Source organism: Mesocricetus auratus, unplaced genomic scaffold, assembly GCF_017639785.1.
Source record: "Mesocricetus auratus isolate SY011 unplaced genomic scaffold, BCM_Maur_2.0 Super-Scaffold_100021, whole genome shotgun sequence".
Classification (NCBI taxonomy): domain Eukaryota; kingdom Metazoa; phylum Chordata; class Mammalia; order Rodentia; family Cricetidae; genus Mesocricetus; species Mesocricetus auratus.
The window spans coordinates 30,022,271-30,047,944 of NW_024429202.1; the positions used below are offsets into that span (position 1 = coordinate 30,022,271).

Here is a 25,674-nt window from a genome sequence, read left to right on the forward strand (position 1 = left end):
ACAGTTCCAGACTTATGGGGTGAGAAGAATTCCACTGTATAGCTGATGAATGTGTGAATTTGTAGAGTTCCTTTGGAAAACAGTATGAATTATCTACTGGGATGAACATATGCATAGTTTGGTCCAGCAATTCTTGTAATTTTTATTTATAATTTTTCCGTACAATGTATTTTGATCCTGTTTTCCCCTTCCCCAACTCCTCTCAGATTCTCTCCACCTCCCTACCCACTTAGTCTCATGTTCTTCCCTCCCCCTCCCAAAAACACAAACAAAAAAAAACCCAATGTGACAAGAAAATTCTAAAATAAAACAAAATGAAACAATGCCCCTTCCTGAAATGCACAGTGTTGGGTCTTGTTTTGTTTTGTTTTGTTTTAGCCAACTACTTCTGGGTATGGGGCCCACTCTGGAGTATGTATATATCCAGTGACACTCCACTGAAGAAAACCGATTTTGCTTTTCAGTAGGTATCAACTGCAAATAACTTCTTGGTTAGTGGGTAGACTTTGTGTCCATTTTGTCCATCTTGAACCTGTACGGGACTTGTGCATGCTGTCACAGTCTCTGTGAGTTCATATGTGCTACACTCTTGTTGTGTCTGGAACACACTGTTTCCTTGGAATCACCAATCACCTCTGGATCTTACAATCTTCCTACCTCCTCTTCCACAAAGACCCCTGACTCTTAATGGGAGGGGTTTGTCAAAGATGTCCCACTTAGGACTGCGTGCTCCAAAGTCTCACTCTCTGTACATTGTCCAGTTGTGGGTCTCTGTGTTAACTACCATCGACAGCAGGAAGGAGCTTCTCTGGTGAAAGTTGAGTGAGATGCCTATCTATGAGTATAACTGGTGTCTAGAAGTCATTTTACTGCTATGCTCCTGTGTTTAATGTCAACTTGACACAAGCTAGTGTCACCTAGAGAAGGGAATCCCAATTGAGAAAATGTCTCCTTAAATAGAGTTATAGGCAAGGCTCTAGAGCATGTTCTTAATTAGTGATTGATGCAGGAGGACCCAGCCTATAAGGAAGCAGGTTGAGCAAGCCAGAAGAGCAAGTCAGTAAGAATTCCTTCATGGTTTCTGTATCAGCCAGCCCCTGCCTCCAGGTTCCTGCCCTGACTTCCTTCAGTGACAAACACTGATCTGGAAGTGGAAGCCAAATAAACCCTTCCCTCCCCAAGCTGCTTTTGACCACAGTGTTTTATCACAGCAGTAATGACCCTAACTAAGACAGCATCTTTAGCACAATAATAGTTGTAGGTTTTCCCCTAGGCCTGTGACTTACCTGGTTTCAAGTACTTGGCCACGTTATCAGTTACCGGTCTGGGTTCCATCTCATGCACTAAAAAGTGCTTGGTTACTCTCGAAAGAATTTGTAGCACTATTTCACCAGTATAACTTGCAGGCAGGTCACTGTTGTAGGACTCAGGAATTGTAGCTGGGAAACATTGGTAATTATTTTTCTCCTCCAGTCATGTGCAGAGTGTTTTTCCAGTATTATGCATGCTGGTCAATAAGGGTGAAGCCCCTAATTAGACACCATCTTGATTTCTCCATGTTTGAAGACACGGGTTGTCTTCATCAATAGTGCCTTACTCTCAGGCTGTGCAGAATAACCAATGGCTTTGGCATAGCCTAGGTTGTTTGGGGGCTTCTATGGAGCCCCTTTGTCCAATGATTCAACAAGATATAACCCACTCCTGACACTGGGGAATTTTAAGCTTTAATCTTTCAATATGTGTGTTTCAATCCAAATAACCACAGAGGTTTAGGTGCCCGGTAAGGGATCATGTAGAAGGAGGAGAATCTCCCAAGGAAGGGGAAATATAGTATTATGGAGAGATAAAGGGGAAACTAGGAAGGTTAAATGAGGAAGGGGATGGGAGAGAGCAGGAAAAGGAGGGAATGGGGTCAGGGACAACTGACACTAAAAGCAATCTGAGAAACCATATGGAAACCTACTGCTGTAGAAGCTTCCTAATATATTTATACATATGAAAGAATTTAAATGAAGTCACCATACAATGGGGGAGACAATGCCCCAAGTAGACATCTTAACCCATCAAATCTACTTGTAGGTGTATATCCAACATGCATGCCGCTGTTTTTTAAGAGTTATTTTTATTAGTGTATATATGTCATGTGTGTATATCCTGGAGGCCAGAAGCAGGTGTTGGATCCCCTGGAGCTGGAACTACAGGTGGCTGTGAGCTCCATGAGTGCTATGACCTGAACTCGACTCATCAAGGGGAGCAGCACACACTTAACAGCTAAGCCATCTCTCCAGCCCTGGCAGACCAGGAAATAACTCAAGTACCTATTGTCAGTAGAATGAATAAGTACAGTGGAAAGAACAAGCTGAAGCTATCATCATGTTTGTCAATAGGGGCAAGCCTCAAGAATAAAATACTAAATGAAAATGGAAAACAAGATGCCATGATTCCCTGATGAAAGCCTCTGCATGATAAAACTAAATTGTCAGTCTTAGACATCAGGATGTTGGTTACATGGAGGAGACAGGAATAGTAACTGAACTCAAGTCCAAAGGAAAGTATTAAAATTTGATGTAGTGCATATTTTTACTCAGATTATGGTTATATCTTCTCACAGTTTATTATGTCTTTAAAACATGAACATTAGGTACTGTTCTGCCTGGTTGTAACATGTTATAATACAGATGCATTCTAAGAGCATTACTGACTCTATTTTTACTGTCTTTTTCTAATACTAAAAAAAAGCAAATCAGAAGCATATGCTCCTCTCCCCCAACTCATCCCAGCACAAATGTGGCTCTGTCTAGTCATTTTCAACGTATCTGAAATATCAGGGGTCAGATCTAGGATCCCATGAGGTCCTAGTCACAAAGAGTCTGTTTTCCAAGGAAAGAAAAATTTTCTCTCCTCATTGTAGAACCAGAGATGTCTGCTTTGTTTTGCCCCAGAGAGCTTTTAAACAATGAACACAGCACACCAAGAGAACAGACAGTACAGAAAAGCAGCCAGAGGGACAACAGAATGCCCTGTCTGGTTTCGATGCTATGGTAACTCAAATAGATGATTCCTATCCATTCTATTTCATTAAGAATTAGCCTCTAGAAATCTGCCATTCATTGCTATAAAGGAAGGCACTATTCTGTTGCCCTAGCAAAGGTGTTTATTTCAAAACCTCCAAAGGCTAACCTGACTGATGGGAATGGGACTGAAAACCTGAAGCCATTTATCTTTTGATGTACTTTCTGAAAAATCCTTCTTTCTCTTAACAATCTAACTTCATAAATATCTGAGGACTGTGGATAAGCAGAGAGATTTGAAAGATATTCTAGAAAGGCTATCATGTTCAAATATATATCTGTTATAGCAGTAACTGTAGTTTAGTCAAGGTACACAATTAGAAGAAAATCTTCATTTTGTACTAGAGCAAGCATAACATCATCACAAATACAGTTTAGAATTTTCTAACACATGCACAGATTTTTATAATAGTCAACTGAGTGTTCTAAGTTTATAAAGCCTCTCTCTTTCTCTCTCTCTCTCTCCCTCTCTCTCTCTCTCTCTCTCTCTCTCTCTCTCTCTCTCTCTCTCTCTCTCTCTGTCTCTCTCTCTCTCTCTCACACACACACCTGTGTAGTTACTAAAGGGTATTTCAAAAGGCACTATACATTCTCCAATAGATATACTCAAGTCCATGTATTACTGACTGTAAATTCCAGTCGTAACTGTTCACTCCATATTTACTGAAGTCCTGACAGTGTCCAGATCCAGACTTACAATTGACTTACAATTCTCAGCTTCTCAGGACGTGCTCTTGGATTGTTGTCCAGCTGTGACTATTCCTTTAGGTCTTCCTTCACCTCCCACTGGGAAGACCCACTGTCTGCTTTTTGGAATGGTTGATTGCATGATATTGCCTTATTTAATCTATGTTTATTTTTTGAGGGAAGTAAGTTTATCTGCATTTAGAATGCTTTAGAAGATGAGTAGAAGTGTACTACAGCTGCAGGGATCCCCCAATGGAGAAGTGCTGTGGTCAGTGGATAGGCCAGTGGTTTACCAGCACTCAGCAGGATGCAAGAAACCTATTAGAATATATTATTTGGTGACTCCTCGGAGTTACAGACAAGCATTGAGGAAAGCCTTTCACAGTGATGAATGTAAAAAGTTACACTCATTTGTTCAACGAATAGTCACTTAACATCGCTGAGTCACTGGTGCAAAATGTGAATTAATGGGAAGGATGGGGACAAGCTAATGAAAAAAATAGATTTATTCTATATTGAACCAAATGCTAGTTTAGGTTTTTTTATGTCAGAAACAGCCACAAGATGTTTCTGGTTCTTCCCACTTCTCTCATCAGATGTAAGACTCTAGATAAACAGGTGGCTCTACTTATCTAGACATTGTTCTCCCGAGCCACAGGCATGCACACATGGAGTTCATTAGTTGCCCTTGGGCTAGGCTTGTTTCTAATCGTCCTAACATCAATGGAAACATCATTAACAAAACTTACCCTGTTAATAATATTCATCTTTGAGATTCCACTGCCTGTTAGGACAACTCAGGAGGCAGAAGAGTTCTATCGCACAGAAGAGTCTAATGTTTTGTCTTAGAATATTGCAAACTGCCCATAAGATGCTGTAGTCTAGGAGATGATGCACATGCATTATTGTAAAGCCTGTATCTTGCCAAGATGAAACTAGTTTAAACCAAGCTCTGCAGAATGCATATATAAATGGGTAGCAAACAGAAAATGGACTTTTCCTCCTTCAGTCTCAAAAACATGGCATTATATTTATCTTGCCCGACTTGATGCCAGTTCGGTGTTATCATATATACAATTCAGGTTACCTCCCTAATAATTATTTGATGAGTGACAGTGGAATGTTTATATATTTCATCTTTTGGGGGTTTTGTTCAAGATTTATGAGATTTGGTCTTCATCTTACTAAATGTAAATGTAAGATATAAAATTGTAAGTATAAGAACAAGAAATTTGAAACACTAGATGGTACTCTCAGGGTGGTGTGGCTCAGAAAGCACAATGAGTACTCACCTACTATTTGAAAAACTTGGTCTTTTCCAGAATGAGCCCCACCTTCCTCATTCCACTTTACTAATCTCCTGTTGTTTTTCTCAGTTCCAACTTCCTGTCCACCTCACCAGAAACTAATGAAAACCAGTGTTCCACCCACAGCCCAACAAAAGGTGACCCCGTCTACTGAGTCTCTTCTCTTTGTGACCACCAAGTACAGCCACTCTAACACTTTCACCCCTCATCAGCACCTACTTTTGATCAATTCATTCCCGTATTATCACCAGTAGTTGAGGAAAAAAACAAACCCAAAAACACAAATCCCAATAAGAACAAACAAACAAAAAACCCAGAAATATTTTTTAAAGAGAGAAAAAAATTGAGAAAAGTTGAGTCTGAATAAACTCTGAACATTTATTCAATTCAAATCTTAAAAAGCAATGGCTTTTAAGACCATTAAAATAACCAGGAGGCTAGAGAAATGGCTTTAATGGTTAAGAGCCCTTGCTGTTCTTGCAGAAAACCCGGGTTGAATTTCCACCACCCACAGCAGGCAGCTCACAACCACCTATAACTCCACCTATAACTCTGGCCTCTGTGGGTACCTGCACTCAGGTACACAATCTCACACACAGCCCATACACATAATTAAAAATAAAACTTAAAAATAAACGAATCAGGACAGGGTTTGCAGAATGAAAGTGTTAGATTTGACCACTGTACAAATAGAGAGAAAGCAAACAACGGAATTGCTTTTCGGGGTTCCAAGGCATTGAGCTTAGTAGACAAAAACTTCAAAAGATGTATTATAAGTATTTCCAATAACTAAAAGAAACCATGTTTAAAGAATTAGAATAAGGACTGAGGAAATAGCTCAGTCAGTAAAGTATTTGCTGTGCAAGGTTGAGTTTGAACCCCAGAACCCATGTTTAAAAAAAAACAGGTATGGTGGTACCCAGTAGTAATCTCAGCGCTGAGATGGAATCAAGTGCATCTCTGAAGATCAAAGACAGGTGGACATGACCTGAGGAGCAAAACCCAAAGTTAACTTCTCGTCTTCACATGCATGTATGTGTATGCACCCATACACACAAACACACAAGTGTACACACAAACATATACACCGAATTAAAACAATATAATGAGAATGTCTCATAATGTGTGAACTGTAGCAGGCTTTCTCTTGGGCCACTAGCCAGCTGCCAAATCACGACTCGGAGACTTAATATTGGTTATTAATGCTTGGCCTTAGCTTATGTTTGTTTCTTGCTAGCTCCTATAACATAATTTAACCTGTTTCTCTTCATCTATGTTTTGCCTGTTCTCGGGCCTGTCTAACTCTCATTAATCCTGGAGGTTACTTAGCTCTGATTTACCTTCTATTATTTTCTCTACTTGTGTTTCTGAACCTTGACTGGAAATCACGAAGGGTAAAAACTGTGCCTTTTAACTGTGTATTCCAGGTGACCAGAACTCAGTAAATATTCAGCAAATGTGTAGTAGAGATTTTGTATGGCCCCAGTATGATTTTGATAAGCAAGAAGAGATCAGAACTTTCTAGGGATCCGATTGGTTTTTTTTAAAGGCACAAGTTATTAAAATATCATGAGTGTGAACAGCACAAATCTATACAGTAAATAGCTTGGGCTCTAAAGGCATTTATTCATGCTAACAATGGAAACCTAGCTGGACCTAGAAGTGTTGCCGGTCACTGAGGTCTGAGGAAATAGAACAGTGAAAAGGACAAGGCTCTCACAGCCTGACAGCTGAACATTGAGGCATAATGGGAGGGAAAGGGGACTCTGTCTATTGATCTCCTGAGGACTGTCAAGATCATCACTGCCATCCAATTCTTTACTCTTCTACACTGCTGGTCTCTAGTCCTGGCGAACATCCCTGATTGTCTTCTCAGAAACAAACTGATCAAACCCATTACTTCTTCAATAAATGAATATTATTAGCTTTTGATGGTGTTAACTTTTAAGGAATCACCTTTTTATTGGCTTATATATTAAACTTTTTCAAATGGCTGCTTAGTTTGTTTTCTGTTACCTTTATAGAAGACCATTGTTTGGGTAATGCATAAAGGAAAGAAATTTATTTACTATTGTCTGGGGTCTAAAACATCAGTATAGAGGTGTTGTCCATTGTTGAGGACTTCCTTGCCACGTTATAATACAGTGGAGTGCATCATATGATAAGAACAATGGAACATGTATGCGTAGATCTCCCTTCCTCTTTCTATAAAGCTGCTAATTCTACCAAGAGGGCACTTCCTTCATGAACTCAGCTAATGCTAACTGCCTCCCTGAGGATCCACCACTAAGTGCCATCAACATACACATTTGAGGACTAAGTGTGTGATACTTCAAACAATAGGAAATAACTTCTGTTTATTTCTTGAGGATCAGCAAATGTACACACACACACACACACACACAGAGAGAGAGAGAGAGAGAGAGAGAGAGAGAGAGAGAGAGACTATTGTCATTTAAAATACAAGCAAATCATGTGTGTGTATGTGTCTGTGTGTGGATATATCACCCAGAGTAATAGTGTGTGTATTAGCATTATTACCTCTCATTGTAGTCATTTTAGATCCTCAAAAAGGTTAGTTGGCTATGATCTCTATGAAAAATCCATCCCTTAAGTGTTTTAAATGGTCTAAACATCAGCAAGTGCAAATAAAAGGAACATGGACAAATTTATCTATAGAATGATGGAGTTAGGTACTATAATAGTTAACATTTACTGGAAACTTACTTTGTGCTTAGCGCCTTCTTAAGCTTTTGGTTTTAGACACTGCACACAACACAAAAGCTTCTAACAGTGAACAGTCAATGTTCAAAGACGAAAGTTGAAAGTAGTTCCAGATGATAGCTAATTATGTCCATTTCCAATTGGCTTGGGTGGATATGGAGATGTGAGATTAATTGTATCTCTAAACATCCTCACAGATGCCACAGGCTACCCAAAGGTGTAGTAAACGCTGGGTGCTCAAGTAAGCTATGTGACCTGTTTCCAATTATTTACTATCTTCTCAGGATGGGATGAGGTTTGTTTAAAGAGTATTTTTATAACAGAGCAGAGCAACTTTCACTCATCCAACATGATTATGAGGTTACCACAATGGCACACATATGTATATAATTCATTTCAGTAATATAGACTGGAAAAGACCAGCTATTGTAATTGCAAAAAAGCTAAGGGATAAGCTGCAAAGCCAGAAAAGAGATAAAATGGTATAGTGGAAAAGTCACCTATAGGGCTGGAGGGATCGCTTTGCTGTTGAGAGTGCATACTGTTCTTTTAGAGGACCCAAGTTCATTTCCCAACACTCATATTGGGCTGCTCACAGTTCCAGGGGATATGGTGCCTTCACCTGCATGCATACATGCCTTCATAAGCACAGAACTTAAAAAAAAATAAAAATAGATAACTTCGGTTTAGGGATCCAATGCCTTCTTCTGGTCTTTACATTCACCAGGCACGTATGTGGTACACATACATATATAAAGGCAAAATATTCACAGATATAAAATAAACAATTTAAAAATGAATATAAATCTTTAAAAAATAAAACAACCCATAATTCTAGAAATTAACTGCTAATACTGCGGGCAGTGGTGGCACACGCCTTTAATCCCAGCACTCAGGAGGCAGAGGCAGGTAGATCTCTGTGAGTTCGAGGCCGGGCTGGACCGACAGCCTCCAAAACAATACAGAGAAACCCTGTCTCGTAAAAACAAAAACAAAAACTGATAATATTACAAGAAAAAATTAAATACAATTTGAAAAATGTACAATATATACTACAACATATGTAATATGAGACAAGCATAATATGTATTATAAATCTATTTAATTATGTTTGTAAAACTCACAAGAATTGGTTAGAGTCCCAGAAATTTAGTTATAGTGTTTAATTCTGCTTTAGGTACATTGCTGGTGCCCTAGGCCAACTACTATCAATGTATTTTTCTGTGGAGGTGTCTAAGTTGCTATGTAAAATGAAGCTAGGATTAGGAATTACTGACTAGGACAATAATCAAACGATATACTTCTTATTATCTGCATCAAATTCCAGTCTGCACTGTAAGAAGGCAGACTTAATGCACTATAGCACTTCATCACCCTGCTATACATGTTATTTTTATACCCACCCAAGGGATCACATTATTTGTAATAAGAACTATTACCTAAAGCATCTTGCATAATTCTTGCCTAATAGAAGAGGCCAAGTTACTACACAAACATACTTGAATATGTGTGATTGCACATTCATCGTGCAGTTGGACATGTTCCTTATTTCTATGAATTCTAACACAATGAGGTACCCAAGGAGAAACGGCCTGATGCTTGACTATAACCATACTCTGGCTCTTCAGCCTTGTGATTTCAAAAAGACTTTTTTCTAAATTATAGTGCACTTATGGAATATGTTTCCTTAAAAACAAACAAGACATTTGTTTTCAATTCAAGAATTTATTGCAAGTAGGAGGCAAGTTCAAACTGACCCACTGAAACAGCTTGTTGGGTAAATTCTGAATGGTGTTCATGATGCAAGGCTGAATATTTTGTGGGAATCACATCTTAAGACAAGCTGCTTTGGAATCTATTTAACGTAAATGTCTTCCTATAAAATATGTTGCTTTTTTCAATTCAATTGGTAAATTACATAAAATTTAAAGATAATTAGTTTAACTCACTCTGGTTTTGTTGGAACCTTTGTAGCAGCAAAGGGGTAACATATGTAGGGACTGAGAGTGTAGGTCAATTATCCTGAGGTTTCTATGTTTTGTGGTACAAGAACAATTTTCTTCACTTTTGAAACTCAGATCATAAAAGGTTTAAAAAGTGAGATTCTGATAGCTTATGGTTTGTCTCTGAGTAAGAGCTGTGCTGCTTGTTGATCTCTGATGGACAGAGGACTGCAGATTGATGGGCCGTGAGAAGTCTTTGTTTCACCTGGAAGCTCTCGTCTGACCATAGCGTAGTAAATGAGTCTCACCAGTTTAGTTATAAACTGTTTCTGACCATGCAAGAAATGCTACTTTGAGCACAGCATCTGGGGAGTCAAGGAGACTCTATTAAAAGCCAGAGCAAGATTTTCCGAGAAGATGCATTGAAGCCAGGAAAAAAGAGCAGACACTAATAAGGGCCCTGAGAGCATCAGAGTCTCCATACTGTAGTAACATTTTTGTTCATTTCAACCTATGTGTTATGTAGTTGATACTGTCTGAACACTGTTAACTCATTATTCTTACAGTTGTTAAACTCTAATATGGGGGATGAACTCTAATAGCTGGGGATGGAATCTGGACCTTTGGATATGTCAGGCAAGCACAACCATTGAGCCACACCCATAATCTCTAACAATTATATTCTAAATATCAAAAAGGTAACACCTATTCCCTTAAAAACTCAATCTTATGAACTCCAGCATAGATTCTCATACTAATGACTTCTACTTCTTAAAGAAAACTCAATGATGACTTATATTGAAGAGTCCCAAGGGTGCTTATAACTTCACACTGGACTTTTTGTAGAAAAATGTTTTTTGAGATAGGTTCTATGTAGCCCTGACTAGCCTAGAAGTCACTACATACTACAGGCAGGCCTTAAACTTTTGGCAATCATCCTGAGTCTGCCCCCAAGCCCTAGAATTATAGGCATGTCCAGCTCAAAACTTCTGTCTTTTAAATTACTCAGTGAGTTAACAATTCACTTTCTCAACACACTTTCTTCAGCAGGAGTAGACATTTTGTATTAAACATAACATTTCTGAGCCTACAGCCCTTTTCAGGAGATTTTTTGCTGTTGCTGTTATCCAAGAAAAAGTATATTTGGTATTCTGTGTTTGCGACTAGGCTCTCCCACATCAACAGGCTATTAAGTATTTATGTCAAATGACAAGAATTACATTTCAAACAAATATTCTTGAATATTTTACCTTAATAAAAAATCTTGTCTTTGAAGTTTTAATATAGAACATGGGTGAGGTTTCTCTTGCCTTTAGATAACAGTGGCCCCTTTGTATGCACCATAAAAGTTTGTAACTAATGGCACAAGTCAAGGACTGTACAATTCTAATCAAATATGAAACTACTTTCTCACACTCTTTATTCTCATGCTCCTCTCCTAACACCCTATACTCTTCATATAACCTGGCAAGTGTTTTCCATAGGTGACACTCAGCTCTTGCTGGTTATCTAGGAGAGCAGATTAATATGAGCAAGAAAAGTCATTCTACATTCTACTTTAAAACAGTTATGAGCAGTTACCATACTTTATCCATTTTTAGCCAGTCTGTAATGATTGTCTAAAACTGCATTGTATAAGCCTGAAGGTTTTGGAAGACCAAACTAAAGTGAGTATATGACATGAATTTTTAATGAAGTGCCAGAGTACTAGTGCCAGAGTACTAGTGATTATGTCATGATGAAGTAAGATTTCAAGAGGCCACTATCTCACTATCTCATCACTACTGCCATATCAAACAATGACTGATACAATGAGAAACTGTCCATCATATGAATACTATTAATGACAGGGCTTGCTTTTTTATTAAAACGTAAGAATACAAATAGCTTATACCAGTAAAATACAGTAGCATTCAGGCTCTAATATCAACATTAAATCAAAGCCTATGGACAGAAAAGAGACTTAAGAGATGCAGGTGAGGGGAGGGAAATAACTTGTCATTCTAGATTACAGACAGCTGCCACAGGCAAATAATAATAATAATAATAATAATAATAATAATAAAATGGTAATTAAGTTCATTGCAGTACTTTAATGTTTTGAAGAAGACTTATTAAAAATACAGATTTTTTAAAAAAATCTTACATTTTGGATAGATAGATCATCACCTACCTTTCTAACAACAGTAGTTACAAACACAATTGTAAAAATGCATGGTACTTGGGTTGTGTGCTACAACAGTATGGACTGGAAGTCGTGGCACACTCCTACTTTGAAGGTAGACTGTGGCATGGAAGTTATGTCAGGTTGGTTCCAAAATGCAATACTGGGTCCCAGGCCAGTGCTGCTAGGCTGTGCTCATTTTGGCACAGCTTTCCCAGCCATGAGAATATAAATCACAAAGAAAAAAATTTAACCAACCAGTCATTTGAGACAGCAAGAAAGGAAAGGAAATCAGTTTTGTAAAAACACTTTTCCCTCTTTTTCAAGCTTCTTTATTTACTCCGGATAGTTAACAAAACAGTGCTCAATAGTGAAGTAAGCAGATTTTACACTCACTATTACTGTGTGGATAGAAAGAGCCATATGCATTTCTGTTTGCATACATCATCCCAGATCACTGTGACGTGGCACTCGAGAACAGACTCAGAGGCACAAGGTTAATAAATACATTTAACACTGTCAAGCATTCAAAAGATAAATGCAATCAAATAGCAAAAAAATCCGTTTGTATCTGTGACCTTTCCAAGGCTGTGGAGAATCTTTTCACATGTCAGAAATCTCTATAGCAAAGATTCCTATAATAGAAAAAAAACACATTAAGGTTTTAAATGAAATAACTTTAGCATGTGTATAAAGGATATATTATGCATTACTTTAGCAGTGCTTGGGGATTTTCCCTCAGCTTCTGTGAAGGGAAATGGATATAGTGAATTTGTTCATCAACCATGATGTATTCATGCCGTGGAACACTACTTTAACATAAAAAGAAATGCTGAGATGCACAACTTAGATGGTTGTCATGGATGATAAGCTGAATGAAAAAAGGCAGTTGCAAAGGTTGTGTTCTATGCATGACTGGATTTGCCTAGGATCCTTAAACCGACAGAAGTATAGTACAGCTAAGAAGTTAGTTGTCCATCTGTAGGATACAGGAGATACAGATTCCAACTTATGTGTAAAGAAGTGCACATGCATGCACACACACACAATTGAATACATTAGGGAAATATCAATGAAGCCTATGTACTGAATTATACCAGAGCTGATTTCCTGTTTTGCAAGGTGTTGATGCTGCAGGAACTGGAAAAGCTATGTGGGATTCTCTGCACTACTTTACAGCTACCTCTAAGACAACAGCCACTAAAATTACTTGTGGTTCATCCATACGATGATTGTTAAATATTGCTCAGCATTTAAAAGAGACACATGAGACTCTGGATAAGACTCAAAATATATTATGCTGAGGCTAAGTCAGCACCAGAGTCTTTATACTGTATCCCCTAATAGTTGCCCCTTCTTCCCCTAATAATTGCCCCTTCTGCTTTCATGTCACATGTATTCCTTTCTTCAGCTCTCCCTAGGTAAGTTATGATGGGACAATTCAGTATTTAGCTAATAGACACATAAGACTCTGGATAAGACTCAAAATATATTATGCTGAGGCTAAGTCAGCACCAGAGTCTTTATACTGTATGACACCACTTATTTGACAATCTGGAAGAGATAAAACTAGTGTCAGAGGAAACAGAATTGAACTTGGGTCCTCTGGAAGAGTAGCAAGCACTCTTAACTACCGAGGCATCTCTCCAGCCTCGGGACAACATTTCAAGCTGACAGCGAAAGAATAATTTTAAACGGGGGAGCTAAGGGTATATTACTAACAAAAGTAACAGATTAAAAACAAACCTTTCTATTATTTCAAGAAATTTGATTTAAAAAGAAAACCAATCAAATGGAGAAATACAAAAAATGGCATAATACAAAAAGGAACATAAAATATTGTGAGAGATTTGAGACCAAATGTAACAGCTACAGCAGCAACATAAAAATTTTTATCTCTATTATAATAAACTTTTTAACTTCAGTAAAAAATTTAAATGGCTTATAAAGCAAAACTCAAATAAATAGTTTATAAAAAGAGATTAAGTAAGACAGAGAGATTCATAAACAGTTAAGTAAAGGTATTTACCAGGAAAATGGAGACAATAAGAGCAGGATCAGCAACTTGAATACCATTTTACACACCAGACCAAACAAATGTAAATGTTTCAGAAAAGAACACTTCATAAAAGTTACATGCCACAGGAAGGATGACAGTTCAGAGTGCTGGGGTAGCAAACAACAGCAAACCACACATAAAATAATCATCTCCTGTCAGAACTGTGCCAATGTGAAATATAAATATTGGTGCTAGAACAAAACCAAAAGCAGAGACGAAAGAGATCAGCAGCAGCAGGCTAGACCTGTGGCAATCCAGTAGACAGATGTTATATTTGTCCAAAAGAAAGATAAGAGCATCTTTCAAGTTCAGTTCAGTTCAAGGCATATAGACTTTTAAGAGAATAGATGCTAGTGGGAACTGTTCTATTTCTGAAAAATAAATAGAAAATTTTGTCCTTAAAACACATAGGAGAGCTGGGCGGTGGTGGTACACGCCTTTAATCCCAGCACTCAGGAGGCACAGGCAGGTGGATCTCTGTGAGTTTGAAGCCAGCCTGGTCTACAGAGCAAGTGCCAGGACAGGCTCCAAAGCAATACAGAGAAACCCTGCCTCGAAGAACAAACAAACAAAGAAACAAAAACAATCAAACAAACAAAAAAAACCCCACAAAAGTCAGTGCTTTATAAATATAGTACTGTGCTGTAAAAAGAAACATACCTGCTCCAATGCACACATTTGTTAAAACTGGTCATATGTAAAACATGCAGACCACAGAGCTTATGAAATAGAAGTGATACAGATAATATTTCCTAGTCATGATGCAAAAATAGCAGAAATAAAAAACAAAACTGAAACACAAAACATTCTTCCAACTGGAAATTACAAGATTTCCCATCAACTTGGTACAAGTAAAAATAAAACAAAAATGAGGGAGTTTCACAAACTAATGAAAAGAAAAGCAAAATATTTAATATAGAGACCATTTAAAACAATGACACAGGAAAATGAAGAATCCTAAATATTTCTACCAATTATACAAAAGAATAGCAGTAAATGAATTAATTCCCAACTCAAAAGGCTAGGAGAAAACTCCAACAAAGTAAAAAATAACACAGGAAATAAACAATAAAAAGAACAGAAATCAATAAGAGGAAAAATAAATCAAAAGTAGTACATTAAAGTTCTGGGGCTTAAGGGGGCCAGAGAAAACTCAATGGTTAATAGGAGTGCTGGCTGCTCTAGACCACCCGGCTTTGCTGCCACACTGTGGCTCTAATCTTCTGTACCTCCAGTTCCTGGGGACCTGATGCCCCCTCTGGCCTCTGCAGGTACCAGCCACATTACTGGTACACATACATACATATATATGCACAGGCAAAATACCCATACATAAATAATTTTTAATCAGGAGGGGGTATTTTTAATATTTCATTTTTAGTATTTTTAGATTGTTACAGAAAACACATCATGACCACAACTGGTTATAATAGAGGTATCAGTGGATCATGGGGGAATAAAAGAACAAATTTAAGTCATTCATGAACTTGGTATTTGGCTAAATACTCTTAGTACTTGGGGAAGGTAGGATACAAAGGCAGAAATGATGGTCTGCAAATAGATTGTGAACTTTTTATTCAGTCTATTTACTGAAATGACGATGTCGCAGAAATGGAGAAACAATGTCAGATGCACTCTGAGCTGAGCCAGTGAGTGAGGAATGTTGAGCACACTTTGGTGTTGAGCCTCAGTTCTCACAGTAGCAGAAGGAATATACAAATACAAAACGGGGTAAGACAAGACAGAACACTGTGATGATGCTTTGGAATTGGAGGTACCATTTGTTTTTTCAGAGAGAGACAGAGAGACAGAGTAGGGTGATGGGGGAAATATATAATAGTGTAGGTACATGAGACATTTCCATATACAATAAAATAAATAGGACAAAATTTTAACAATGGTGAGTTGAGAGGTATTTTTACTTTTGTAACTTCATACAAATTTTAAATTATTCTCAAATAAAAATTTTAAACATTTGTAAAATATAACAATAAATCTAAAATGAAAAAATAGTAAACACCTTCCTATTTATTCTATCATGCAATAACAATTAACTGGCATTTTATAATAAATGTACATGAAAAATAATACAGAAGAAAATGAATTCAGATTTCGACAACATAGCAGATAGGCTGATAATGCAGTTCAATGTACAGTGCTTGTCCAGGGTGTATGAAGCCTTAACTTTGACTCTCAGCATTACAAAAAAAGAAAAGGAATGAAACACTATGTACAATTATTAGATAAACCTTAAAGACATTTCATTTTAGTACAATATTCATATAAAACTCATATTTATAGATGAAAACCCTTTCTTTCTGTATCACTGTATCTTAGTAATCAAGTTTAAATAGTTTCCTTGCTCCCTGAAATCTCACTGTGCACACTTACTCTTCTAATGATCGGTCGAGGCCTCGGTCAGGAGATCGATGGCGAGCACGTTCTGGTGAGTGACACTTTGTATTTGGCTTCACTGAACTCAAATGATAAGTATTACTTGAGTAATTCTGGCGGCGAAGTTCTTGGACAGCCCTTTCCCTATAGCAAAACAGTGATGCTTTTTACCTGTACATTCAGTGGCATTATGAAACTATCATAAAACTATATACAGCTCAACTCAAACAATAAAATCTACCCATCATGAAATAATAAACCCTTACTGATCCAGGTGAACACCTGTAACATCAGCATTCTGGAGGCTGAGACAGGAGAATCAACAGTTTGAGGCTAGCCTGGGCTACTTCTAGACTTTGTCTCAACAATCAAACAAACCAAAAAACCTCATGTGCACACACACATGGATCTAATGAAATAAAACCTACTGTTAGCTAAGAAACAGCATGTTTAGGCAGAATGTTGCACAGAGATCAACTTACCTTTCAAATCGTTCTGTCCCTAGCTGTCTTTTAGTAATATCCAAATCTGCTTCCAACTGTGTTACGACATTTCTGAACTGGGCCACGTCTCTACTCTGGATGGCCCTATGCAAAAGATAAGAGTGATGGCTGATTAAATTCAAAATACACCTGTGACTTCAAGAATATAGTAAACCATACTGGTAATGGCATCTTAGCTGGATCCAAGTCACAGTGTGATTTTTGTAATTTATTCCATTTGTGTGTGTGTGTGCGTGTGTGTGTGTATGTATGTGTATACACACTTTGGACTTGCTCCTGTTTGTGTGTATACTGCACATGTGTTGAGGGAGGCCAGAGGCTGACTTTGGGTATTTTGTTTTGTTTTTTGTTTTTTTGTTTTTTTGTTTTTTTTGAGACAGGGTTTCTCTGCAGCTTTGGAGGCTGTCCAGAACTAGCTCTTGTAGACTAGGCTGGTCTTGAACTCACTGAGATCCGCCTACCTCTGCCTCCTAAATTCTGGGATTAAAGGTGTGTGCCACCAAAGCCCGGCTGACATTGGGTATTTTGATCAATCACTCTCCACTGTATTTTTTTTAGAGGCTCTCCCAACTAAACCTGGAGTTCATCTATCGTGATATGCTGCTTGGCCAATGAGTTTCAGGGATCTGGCTGTTTCCACTCCCCAGTGCTGGGATTACAGTTGCATACTGCTGCTCCTGATTTTTACATGGATGCTGGGGACCCAAACGCAGATCCTTACATTCGCATAGTGGGCACCTTACTAACCAAGCTATGTCCTTAGCCCCATACCGATTTTTATGAACAAATTCAAGGGCATGTTTTAGATATATTCAATATACAAACTTGAATACTTGGAAAGCCTCAGCAATCCCAGTTCTGTTCAACTAATCAAAACTTCTTGTCTCTGTTTCTGTACACACAAAAGGGACAGCATTATGTATCATCTGTCTATATTATTCATTTATGCAAATATTCTTTGTAAACATACTATAAATTTCCCACATGTGTCAGCTCCATGTCATAGTACTTAGCAGCAATATGAAATGGAATACATCCTCATGGAGAAAGTTCTGCTTCTTTCCTAAGGTGGATTTCCTCCCACCAGTCTGAGAAAGGAACCCTGAGAGACCTGCTGAAGGAATCACAACAGCCTCACTGACTGGAACTGACAAGAATAACTCGGTCACAGTCAAGAGAACCCAAGGGTACTGTCAAGGAAACTACCCCTGGCCTGGGGGTCCTTGATGGCCAAGGGCTCCCAGGAGTGGCGGACTACTGAGAAAATGATCACCATGCTTCCCCCAGGTGTCAGGCTCGGGTGTGAGGATGGGCAGGATGAAAAGTGTTATGGATGGGTCATAGAGGCTAAGGATCCCCATTAGCTTTCATTAGAGGTGACCACTTTTAATAAACTTTTACTACCCAGGCAGATATTTCCACTTGAATATCAACCTAAGGGTCTTGCAATTAAAGGCTAGTATTACTGGGGTTTTTAAAAGCAGGCTAAGATAAAAATTCTGAAGGAGTGCTCAATGTTTTGTGGGTCCAGTTCTTCTGTGCATCCAGTATATACTCTTACAGACACAGGGAACTATGATGCAACAAATGGAGAAACAGAGAGCAAGACAAGATAGCACATAAATGCAAAGTCCTTGAGGTTTCAGAGTGCTTGCTTTACATTTCCTAATGACAATATTTTAGATCAGACCATCTATTATATTCAAAACAATCAGCAGAGATTGTTACATTTAAAAACCTTAGATTAGAAAAATTAGATCGTGGTATTAAATCTTAGGCAAATCACAATACTCCTGATTCTCAGCCTAATTACTAGAAAATTGTGGGCTCCAACCTCCAGATCCAGCTTTAAAATTCTCCTCAATTACGAAGTACTGAGTACAGAGGGCAGAGAGCTCTATGCTGCTACACTGCAGACGACTCACATTTTGTTCTCTGCCAGACAAAGGTGCTCCTTCAGAAGCTGGATCTCAGACTCCTTTTCTTGCAGTGCTATCTGGGACTGGTACTCTTTGTCTCTGTTGGCCACCAGCAAAGCCTCTAGATTCTGCATGGAGATCCTCTCATTTGTCATCTGACTCCTGAGGAGTTCTATTTCAGAGCGTGCAGAATCCAACTCATTCTCCATCTGTGTGCCAGGAAGATACCCATACTTAGTCCCATCCACTCACTTAGCCAAGATGTTATCAGGAGCATGTGTGTTTTTAAATTTCTCACAGTGAAGTTGTTCCCCCTTAACAGTTGCACACACCACAACACACATGTAATGCTGCTTTCCCCACCCTGAGACCATATTACAAAATTCACTAATTTAAAAGTTCTTCAATCTCAAACTGCAGCCAATTTCCATTTTCAGTTTTGATACTTTTTTATATAGTTCTGCACAACTGACAAGATGGTACCTGTGACTCCTGGATTGTCTTGAACTGGATGAGTAGCTCTAAATTAGCCTTTTGTGTATTCTTATACTTTTGAGGTAAAGAGTATGAAGAATAGACATACATTCCATCTCTCACATACACCTAGAGGAAACCTGTCCCTTTGAAGGTATCCTGAGCTCAAAATATTCTCAGTAAGTGCAATATTTCTTCAAAAGGAGGATTATCAGTTAAAAGAAAGCATGATTTCTTATCTGTAGTGTTGTATTTTTATACTCATTTAAAAAGCTAGTTATAAAAGATAAGCTTTAAAGGCTAATAAAAATGAAATTACTAGTGGCAGGACTGGTACCTCAGTGGATAGACAGGGAAAGAACTTTCTGAGTTAGATAAATGAAATTGAGGAAAAATAAAAATAATAATATGATCAGAAATTTTTCAAAAGAAGAAAAAAATTAAATAGCAAACACATGTGGGAAAAAGAAACTCTATTCTCATTTTCTTTCTGTTACTGTGATAAATGCCATGACCAAAGCAACCTGGCAAGGATTCATTTGGCTGATATGTCCAGCTGACAATATTACTGAGGGAATTCAGAGCAGAAACCATGGAGGAATGCTGCTTACCGGCTCTCTCTTGCTCATGCTCAACCAGATTTCTTATACAATCCAGGGCCACCTGCCCAGGAGTGTCACTACCAACAGTGGGCTGGGTCTTCCCACATCAATAATTAATCAAGACAACCTCCCACAGGTAAGGTCACAGGCAAATCTGATCCAGGCAATTCTTCAATTGAAGTGTTCTCTTCCCAGGTTGTTCTAAGGTGACAATAAAAACTAACCAGAAGTTTCAGAAGGAAACAAAAGACCCTATCTGGGCCACTTATGTGATATTTTGGACTACGAATCTGTGCAAGTGAGACCTTCTGTGCTTTTACTGGGACAATGGATGCTAGTGATCTGGGGTTGGAGAGTATCTATGAGTAGTAACAGGCCAGCACTATGAAGGTAGCATCTCCTGTGGATAGGAACTTATTTCCTCAGAGTCAGCACACAGAAGCTACAGTCCAAAGGGATCTAGGAAACATGTCAAGTTGGCAGCTGAACATGGCAATGTGTAAGAGTCATTCACATGGTACTGGTTTTGAAGGCATGAAAGTGTCATGGAGTGGAGCTGGAGCTTAGCCTCGTCTAATAGGACTGGAGTCTCCCTCAGGGAAGCTAGAAGAGACCATTGGTGAAAGGTCTTGTAGCTTTGGTTCCAATGAAGAACCCAGGGGCCATAGAGAGAACAGTGTGTTATCATCAGACTCCCCAAAGAAATCCTGGTCTTTAGTTTTCTTGAGATGACTACATAAATAAAAGTAAACTATAAACTAGAAATACAAAGAAAAATTCTCAATCTTATAAAGATAATCTATAAAAAACCTATAGCAAGAAATAACAACAAAAACCCTACAGCAACCACTACACTTTTAATGAACACCTACATGCTTTCCCCATGATACACAGAAACACCTAACATGCCACTTTACTACAGCACTCTAGCGGGGGTTCTATCCGGGGTTGGGCATCATACTGGAGTCCTAAAATGGGTTGAGAAATGTTCTCCCTTATCTTTGGAGGAGTTAAACATTATCTGCACATCTTCAAACACTTAAGGGAATTCACAACTAAAGCAATCAAGGCCTCAATTTGCTTTCTGGAAATTTTCAAATTACTATTTCAAGTTTTATATTTGTTTAGAGGTTTTTCCAGTATGATGGTTTGAAAGAAAAAGGCCCTATAGGTTCACAGGGAGTGACATTATTTGGAAGTATGGCTTTGTTGGAACAGGTGTGGCATTGTTGGAGGAAGTGTGGCCCCTGTGTCTCAGATTCTCTTCCTGCCAACTGCCTACCTGCATGTAGAGCTCTCAGCTCCTTTTCCAGCACATCAGCCTGCATGCCCCCATACTTCCCACCATGACAATAATGTACTAAACCTCAGAAACTGTAAGCCAGCCCCAGTTGAATGCTTTCCTTTATAAGAATTGCCATGGTCATGGTGTCTCTTCACAGCAATAGAAGACCCTAAGACATCCAGGTTCTGCTTTTCCTTAAATCAGTTTCAACATTAGAATGAAAACAATCCAATGAGAATATGGACAAGTAACAGGAGACATGTCACAACAAACATAGACATGCAGATAGCAAACAACATGAAGAAAAGTTCAACTCTGCAATTCAGTAGGTAAATGCGTATTTAAATCACCCTTATACAGCACTCTACATACATAGAACACTAAAGAAAAATTTAAATGATAACAACAAATTTGAACAAGGATATGGAGAAACTAGATCACTTACTATCATTAATAGACAAGAAAAATGATACAAATATTTAGGAAAACTGCTTGGAACTTTTCTGAAAAAAGTAGTCATACAATTAATTTATCTATCACCTAAAATAGCATTTGTGACCATTTGCAGAGAAATAAAGACTTATACTCATACAACTAAGTTACATAGTAAAACCCTCTTTCAAAAAGCAAATAAAACAACAGAAACTGCTCATATATGTTTATGGTAGCTTTATTTTCAGAAGTTTCAAACTGAAAACAACCCAGATGATATTCAATGGGTGAATGGCTAAACAGTTGTACCAACATCACAGAATATTATTCAGTAGTAAAAAGTTATGTATGATAGATGCAACAACTTGAATGAGTTTACAGAGTTTTAGGTTGGGCGGAAGAAGTCACTTCTTAAAAATATGTATCATGTGATTTCGTGTATATTAACATTCTTTTAAATTAATTTTACTTAGCATACAAAGAGTATTTCAGTCTATATTTATTACTTTGTTCTTATTTATGTCCCTTACTTCCCTCCTTCATTGTCCTTCCCCCATTCTTTCTGGTTCTTGAAATGACAAAATTACAGAAATGAGGAACAGGTTAATGGGTGACAGAGGTTAAGAAGCATTCAGACAGGAGATAGTAGAGAACTATGTAAATCTGCAATAGTGAAATATGACAGATTCTGCAATGGAAAGTCTCTTGTTTTCTCCTGGATCAACGTTAATTCTATAATCCTATCAGGCTATAGTTTTGAAAGATGTAATCATTAAGGAAACTAGGTACTCTTTATAATTTACTAAATTAGATGCAAACCTATCACCTTAAAATTATAAATTGTCTTAGTTACATTCTGTTTCTATGATAAGATACCATGACCAACGCATATTATAGAAGAAAATGTTTATTGGTGGCTTATAGTTCAGAGGTTAGGGTCCATGACCATCATGGTAGGGAACATTGCAGCAGGCAGACAGACATGGGGCTGCAGCAAGAACTGAGAACTCACATCCTAATTCACAAGTAGGAAGCAGGGAGACTGCTAACTGGGAATGACAGACTTTAACACCTCAAAGTCCACCCCAAATGACACACTTTATCCGAAAAGGTGTCCCGAACCTTTCCAAATAGTCTTGAAAGCATTGGAACATAAGAGAGTGACCACTCTCATTCAAACTAAAATCTCAATGTACAAAAATAAAAGGATGATCCTGGCATGTGACATCATAGCTTACTAAAGAGATAAAGACAAATAGATAAATAATTCAGTGTCACAGCAGTTAATGTCAGAAGTGCTTTTGAAGTGCTGTGGAAAGAAGAAGCTATAAAATTTACAGTAAATATTTTAAAAATTAAATTGTTACCAAGTTTTACACAGAGTTTTGCTAAGGTCTATAGCTAAAACTTTAAGATGATTACTATAGAACTGTACTCTACTTGAAAGTGGAATGCTATTTTTAATAAGCTATGGGCTTTTAACTACTGATACCTTGATTTTATATCATTTCAATTATTATAGTAAAAAGCTAAGACTTTTCCAACTAGAAAACATGAAGTAAATTTTAAATAAAAGGTTATTATATTTTAAGTTTTACAGTACCAAATTGATCATTAAGAAGTTCATGGTGAAATAAAAAATAATCAAGAATGAGTGAGGACTTGGGCAGATAGTACTTCACTATAAGATTAATAGCAGATTCTTATAGAATAGACACATGATTATCAAATGCATCATAAAGAGTGGATTAACAAGATAAGAAAATCAATAAGGTTTAGTAATAACCAAAACCAAAGTGACTGAGATTTGCTGATATTTCAGATATGCTGTACAGTATCTACACACTAAGCTGTATTTCATCTCTCCAGATTAATTTCCAGTCAGTTCTTCTAAAAACACATCACCATGGTCACTAAAAAAATACTTATTTTTATCCAAGAATCTACATGGACCTCTCCACCATTGCCTATGTGGGATGCCTCATCTACCTAAGTTCAACAGTGATTCCTTATGGAGGGAATTTCTCTATTCAGCTCAAATTATTTCTATACCAAAATCTGGATGTCCAGGAGAGCACGAGCCAGTATGGTTTGAATATTCCTAGTGTAAGCACAAAGTAGATACAATCAACTACATTACAACTTAAAAGAACTCATCTAATTATTAGATAAATTTAGCTGAAGAGAATATCATTAAGGTTATAATTTAACTGAATAAGGCTGTGGTTCTTTGCTCACAACTCTGCCAATGTGTTTTATAATTCTGGCTAAACACAATTGCAAACTACAAGTTCAAAGGAAGATTTTAGGTTTTTTATGTTCTTGAATTCTATAGAACACAGCTGTCATAAATTAACCTTTTAAACTTTAAAAATAAAATTTAAAAACAGAGTTTAAAGCTAAAAGGCATAAATGTTTGATATAGTATTTTATAAAAACAAACCCCTTTTTCAAAATTGTAATAACATTAAAGTAACAGAAATTCTCAATATATACATACCATTTCTATTTCCTGATCTTTGGCAACCAGTTGTCGATTAAGAAGTTCTTTGCTTGAGTCAAGTTTAATACAGAGTTCCCTCGTGGAAGATAAGTCCGCAAGTGCAGACACCTTTTCAAACTGAACCTTCTGAAGCTCCTCTTCCATCTTCACAAGAGACTTGTGTAAAGTTGAAATCTGGGACTTGTAAGAGCGCTCTGCATTTAAGTGCTGTAAGGACAAGATGATTGTACACATAGATGTAAATATTTAACTGTAGGAAAGTCAACATGGACAACAAAATGGGGCAAACCTTTCAGCACTAGAATAGAAGACCTTAGGAGATATGGGTGCTGATGAGCTCCACAAAATGATCTGTGAGAGATAAATTGAGGCTTTAGGTTTCTTCAATAAATCCTATGGGCAGTTTAAAAGATACAATTAGGATAAACCTGTTTCCTATTGAAATGCCTGAAGGTTCAATGCCAGTGCAATATATATATAGTTTGTCCTATAGTTCTGTCTGTATTTGAACTGTTCACATGATCTACAACACAAATGCTGCCAAAAACAAAATGATAGCCACTGCCACGTTCCAAGACTTTTTTCCAATTCTTGACTGACATATTTATATTAGTCACACTATCATAAATGAGGACTGATAATTTTCTAACACTCATACTTCTGAGAGAAAAAAACTTGTGAGCAAGTTATGCACAACAAATTAAGCACAACCAATTATGGAGAAAAGCATATTTTAAAAGCCATAATATGAAATTCAAGTTACATAAATGCTTTCAAATGTTCAAAATAATTCCACTCCCCACACCTTTCCCCCCTAGCACGATGCTTACGTAAGTGCACTGCCACCTACAGAGAAGTATTTGTTGCTATAATGTGAAGATAACAGAACTGAGAGGCAAAGACTGCATGTTCTTTAACAAGTGCTTTTACAAGTATAAAGCACTAAAAATTGTTTCTGTCACATGTCATTTGGCCAAAATTCAAGGACCCCTTCACCCTCATGGTCTCCCTTCCTTCTGTAGTCATTCTTACTCATTCTTCACATCACCCTTCTAGCCGTCCATCTGTCCACCCACCCCTCACATCATTAAAGAATACTTTGTATGCTACAGTCACTGTGCCTAAAGACAAAGGTCAATTGGAAGCAAAATTACCTCTGCTCTCACAAACCTTTACTACTGAGGGAGTACTGTATTAATAAAATATGTTACAGATGAATGTATAAACACATGAAGAAAATATTTCTGGAAAAAGCAGGAAACAAAAAACTGACCTACCCTGAAAGAATCGGAAAGTCAGGAAAGGCTTCCCTAAGTAAATGACTGAACAGTGAGTAGACAAATAGTGAGGAGAGGCATTTCAAGCTGAAAAAATGCAAAGTGCCAGAGCTCTGTTTGGATGTAAGAAGAATAACATTCTCCAAGAACTGAGAGAAGGTTGGTGTGATTGGAACTTAGGGTTCACAGAGAAAAATATAGGAGATGCTGACATAACACAGTGAGGTAAGGTTTAGTAAACTGTGATCTTCAATGGTGAGTGAGGTGATGTAATCAAGCTTCTAGTGTTTTGAAAGACCACTCTGGATACTGTAGGGCTCTATTAAGATG

The 25,674-nt window shown here is 37.6% G+C and overlaps 1 protein-coding gene across 6 annotated transcripts in view; it reads right to left on the reverse strand.

Annotated features, from left to right (window-relative positions):
- Positions 1 to 11,567: 11,567 nt before the first annotated feature.
- Positions 11,568 to 25,674, reverse strand: part of Tsga10 (testis specific 10) — an 82,577-nt gene continuing 68,470 nt past the window's right edge. For all 6 annotated transcript variants that reach the window (XM_005075386.4, XM_013117368.3, XM_021230290.2 and 3 more), the window contains 5 exons: positions 24,065 to 24,274; positions 18,778 to 18,980; positions 16,832 to 16,936; positions 16,347 to 16,493; positions 11,568 to 12,531 (listed from right to left, as the gene is read on the reverse strand). In XM_005075386.4, the coding sequence (XP_005075443.1) occupies positions 12,507 to 12,531; positions 16,347 to 16,493; positions 16,832 to 16,936; positions 18,778 to 18,980; positions 24,065 to 24,274 (690 nt within the window). In that variant the 3' untranslated portion in view covers positions 11,568 to 12,506. The remainder of the gene's footprint in view (positions 12,532 to 16,346; positions 16,494 to 16,831; positions 16,937 to 18,777; positions 18,981 to 24,064; positions 24,275 to 25,674) is intronic.